This window comes from Terrapene carolina, unplaced genomic scaffold (assembly GCF_002925995.2).
Source record: "Terrapene carolina triunguis isolate 2854851 unplaced genomic scaffold, T_m_triunguis-2.0 Scaffold34826, whole genome shotgun sequence".
Taxonomy (NCBI): Eukaryota; Metazoa; Chordata; order Testudines; family Emydidae; genus Terrapene; species Terrapene triunguis.
In genome coordinates, this window is record NW_020699177.1 from 459 (window position 1) to 5250 (window position 4792).

A 4792-nucleotide genomic window follows, 5' to 3' on the forward strand; every position below is an offset into this window, starting at 1 on the left:
TTTCCATTTTGAACATTTTGTAGCCACCCTAATGTGCCATGCCTTAATAACCAAAGATCTAGAATCTTCTAGAGTCATATTTTAAAAGCCTCTTCTCACTGCACCACTTTCACCATTAGCGTAGAACACCGTAGGGTTGTTTCTAACACAATCCTTTGTCCTTCTACACCACCCTCCTTCTGAAGATCTGAAAGTGCCTTTGACAAATATGAACTAAACCTCAAAATCCTACAAGGTGGGAATATTGCCCCATTTTGCAGATGGGGAAATTGAGGCACAGAGTGGCTAAGTGACTGGCCTAAGGTTACACAGCAAGTCTGTGGCAGAATCAAGAACAGATTCCAGATCTCCTGACTCCCAGCCCTTTTTTTTAGCCCCAGGACCATCCTTCCCACCTAAGGGGAGAACTCCCCTTCCCGAGTTAACCCTCTGCTCTCATTTCTGATGGTTGAAGAGGAATAAAACTATGAGGGTGGACTTTGAGTTCTCCATCTCTGCAGCATGTGGCACTGAATTAAGACTCACTTCATTACCCTGGAAGTCGGGCTTTGGAGAAAGGCAGGTAAGTCAAATACAGCAGTTTACAGGTTACAAAATAAACTTTCCAGGTGATCTGTGAAAATTAAAAGAGCTATTCACAGCTCACCTGCTTGTGCTAGAAAACAATACAAGTCACATTCCCTTCCCCTGCAAAACCCAGAGCCCTCCCCACCCCCAATAAAAAGAAAATGCTTCATGTTAATAGTTTGTTAAACCCAAGCATTGAGGTTACAGATGCAGGAACCAGCACAACTGGTACTGCCTAGAACAGCACAGTTTGAGAGATGAAAGTAGCTTTCTTAAAATCACTTCAAAACCAATTTCTGAGAGGATTAAAAGTAAATTCGTTATGAATTCAAACCTCAGTGTAGAAATCCACAGTTTTTCTCAAAGCGTACAGTATTCAGTTCGATAGCAAAACGCCAAGTGTCAGATGCACCAGACCTCAGGGACTTGTTAGACCAGTAACAGTCAATAGAAAAGGTTATTGCTCTAGAGAGTCTCAGTAGAACGTGTTTATCAAGAGCAAGGAACAGGACAGTATCAAAGAAGAGGGGCTGCCGGCCTGATTAGCAAAGAGCAGAGAGGAAGATGAACAAGGAATACGAAGTCTATAGCTTTATTTTGTCCTTGCTTTTTAAAAAAAAAACCTAGAGAGGCTTTTCAGGCCCTTCCCTTAGTAAAATGCAGGCCAGACACACAGCATAAGCCACATTCACTCAGAGGGGAGGGCTGGGCCCTCAAATTTCTCTGCATTTTCTTTTAAAATTAATTGGTGCCAGTCTCCTCCTCCTCTCCCAGGAGCAGCAGAATTAGGAGCATTTGCCCTAACCACTCCTGGGGAGTTGGGGGTGTCCAGCACAAAATGGGACACTCCATTCAAGCAGGGAGGGGGTTTTCTTCCCCCCACCTCCTGCCCCAGCGTGTTGAGGAGGGGGAGAGAATCACAAGCTAGAAAAACAGAGTAGCCCCCTACTTCCCCTTTCTAAAAAATAAGTGGCATCAATTCCCTGCAGTGTTACTGAACTGGAAAGACTCCACTGCAGGGTCTTTACAGCTTCTGGAGCTGCTGCTGTAATCGTAGTAAATCCCGTGTGCCCCAGGACTCGACCAGGCACCGCCCGGGCAATGCAGAGGTCAGAGCATGGCCCTTGCTGTGCAGCAGCAGAGCTACTGCTTGGGTCACACAGCACTTACATGCCCCAGCGAGAGAGAAGAGTCACCAAAGCCAAGGACGTTTTGTTTGGAAGTGGCACATGCTGGCTCAGGGAGAGATGACTCAAGGCTTTATCCAGCCCTCTCCTTGAGAAAGGCATCTCCTCGCTAGCGCCTCAGGCTCCTCTCGGCTGTCAACAATCATACAACATTTTAATGATGGGGCTCAGCATCTCCCCACTGAAACACAGCATGGGCATTTCCAGTTTAATGGTCCATCTCCTCTTTCGAGCAGCCGTCACCGCCCCCCCCTCCCCCCCCCCCCCCCCCCCCCGCCCCGGCAAGGTTTCTAAATCACAGTAATGCTCAGAGAGACTCGGCTGCCTAGTGAGGGGGCAGAAAGATGCTCCGTTCCCAGCTAGGATGCGTCTAGCAGAAGAGTTTGAGGAAGCAGTTCTGACAGTAGGGCTTGTCATTCTGTTCCTTGAAGGTTCCTTTGTTGAGCTGCTTGAGGCAGAAGGCACAGACAAAGTGTTCTGGGTGAAATTTCTTGGCCATGGCGGTGATGCAGCGTCCCGTGATGGGCTTCTGGCAGCCGGAACACAGCGAGCCGCGGCGTTCGTGATAATGCACCTCACAGTAGGGCTGCCCATCATGCTCAAAGAAGCTGCCGTTGATGAACGGCGTGAAACATTCCTGCAGGAGGTGGAAGCAAAAGGGAACAGATTGATACGGCAAGGTGGGGACACAGGCAACTCCACAATCCATGCCTTCGCCTGCCATGCCCCTAGCTGCCTCCTGCAGGAAGTGGGCAGGGTGAATCATCTTCATCCAGCAGAAAGGGGCTGCAGAAGTACTGCTGCAAAGATGATCGGTGCCCAGCAGACACAGGGTTACTGAGCGTAAGCAGGGCAGATACAGCAACTGGGAGGGAAAATAAAGCCCTCAACTATACTTCATGTCCCTTTACTCCAGGCTGGCTTTATTAACACAAAGAAAATCCAAACCCAAGAGCAAAACTACTGAGAACACTTGGTAAGCAACACCAGAGCCTCTCCTGCTTCCAATAAGCTGGGAGAGAAGAGAACACCCCCATCCACAGAGACAGCTGCCACCACAACAGCTTTTAGAGCCCACCCACCCCAGCTCACCCAGGTGATAGGTAGGGAAGAATTCCTTATGCTCCAGGGCATCAGGAGCACCTTTTACCTTGTCACAATGGGCTGGTTTTAATTTCTTTAGCTGTATCTGCCCTGCTTACGCTCAGATCAGTGAAAAAGAAGGTGACGGCCAGTAGGGTTTTTTTTTAAATTACCCATTTCGAATGCCAGATATTATGCATATTCCCTGGGACAGCGCCCTCCTTCTTGACTCATCCCAAACTATACACATACAAGAGTCACTTCACCACTGAAATACAGTGGCAGGCAGAAGGTGACAGCCACTAGAGAAATGTGGAGGGGGAGAAATTTTGGGCAAGGACCCTGGGGGACAAGTCCATACCCTTACAAAAGCGATACTGGGTCTTTAATGTCTATGAAGAGACGCTGTTAGAGACCAATTTTTTAATAGGCACCCATCTCTCTATAATGGTTATCACTGTCTAAGCCCCATGCAGGTATTAATGGCTGTACCTTCACTACAGTCATGGGAAGTTAGGAGGAATTCCCCCCCCCTTTTTACAGGTGGGGAAACTGAGGTATAGAGCCATTAAGGGACTTGCCCAGGGTCACACGGGTCAGCAGCAAAGTCAAGAACAGAAGCCAGATGTCCTGAGTCCTAGTTTTGTACTTGAACGTCCAGCCCTAGGGACACGCACAGTACCGCAAGTGCACACATGGTTGGACATCTACTTAGTCACAGGCAGATGCAAACTGAGCCCTGCGTGCAGGCATCCAGCAGGGTGCAGCCACAGTAAGTGCATATCCAGGCACGTTCGCACACAGTGAACTGCGAGGAACTCCAGTTGCCTGCAGCATTGAAAGGCAGCAGGTACCTGGGAGCCTGATGCTGAGACTACTAAGCCATCCACCTCCATTCGAAAACAAACACTGGAAATTGGCCTGACTTTAACAACAGAAAAACAGACTCTGCCCAAAAGTTGCTGCCCCCACTAACAGGCAGCAGCGTGAAGAATGCCGAGCAACATCTCCTGAGCAGAAGAAGAGCCTGAACCCAGGTCCAGGCAAGGACGGAGCTGGTCAGCTGCTCACAAGAGACTGCCAGAATTTCTATTCACAGGGGCCTTCTGAGTGATGGAGAGTTTCAAAGGGACAGCTTCAGCCAACTCCTCTCACGCTGGCTGCTCTGCAGCAGAGGAGAGCAGACTAGTGGTCTGAGCACAGGATTGGAAACAGGAACTTATGGGTTCTGACCCTCATTCTGAACTCCGCCTTTCTGCCTCTGTCTCGGTAACACGTGGCTGATATTCATCTTTACACTGCTCCTGGGAGATGGGTCGATATTTGCAAGGCTCTTTGAAGACGTGCTAAGTATTTATTCTGCAGCATTACAGTTCATTATGCAGCAGCGTATTCAGTTTACAGCTATTTCATTAGTTTCCAAGTTGATCCAAATAGGTCAGTCTCATTAAGTTGACATTTCCAGAGTGAGCACACGAGGAAGCTCTTCAAATCAGGGTGCTGAGGCGGAGTGCTCAGAAAGCTTAGCTCACTATTACTAAGAAACCACTGGAAAAATTCTGTGCTTATCAGTGAACTGCTGCAGAAGCCCATAACTGTGGCTATGGGGGAGGGGGGAGGGAATTAAGCCCCTAGAGAATTTAATGGAAACAGGCAGAGAAGCAAGAGGGTGCGTGGTCACTATCACACTATGTATTTTGTGGGGCTGGCTGTCCTGTGCTGGCCCAGACCCCTTGTTCTGATCGAGGGAACCACCAGACACCCACCTAGGGGACTTGGGAGAGGGGTCAGGTGACAGTGCGCAGCACAGGCTCTCTTACCCGACAGACAAAGCACTCAGGGTGCCACAGGGTATTCAAGGCAGAGATGTAATTTTCCAGGATGGCCCGGGCGCAGCCCCCACACTTCGGAGCGAACATGTCGAAGTAATCCTTGCGGCAATAGGCTTTGCCATC

General features: G+C 49.2%; 1 protein-coding gene across 1 annotated transcript; it reads right to left on the reverse strand.

Annotated features, from left to right (window-relative positions):
• Positions 1 to 2037: 2037 nt before the first annotated feature.
• On the reverse strand, positions 2038 to 4789 carry LOC113405266 (paxillin-like; the record flags this gene model as incomplete). The annotated part of the gene is made up of 2 exons (XM_026646305.1): positions 2038 to 2391; positions 4658 to 4789. Coding segments are annotated over 2 exons (399 nt in total), but the record flags the coding sequence as incomplete, so codon positions are not given.
• Positions 4790 to 4792: the final 3 nt, after the last annotated feature.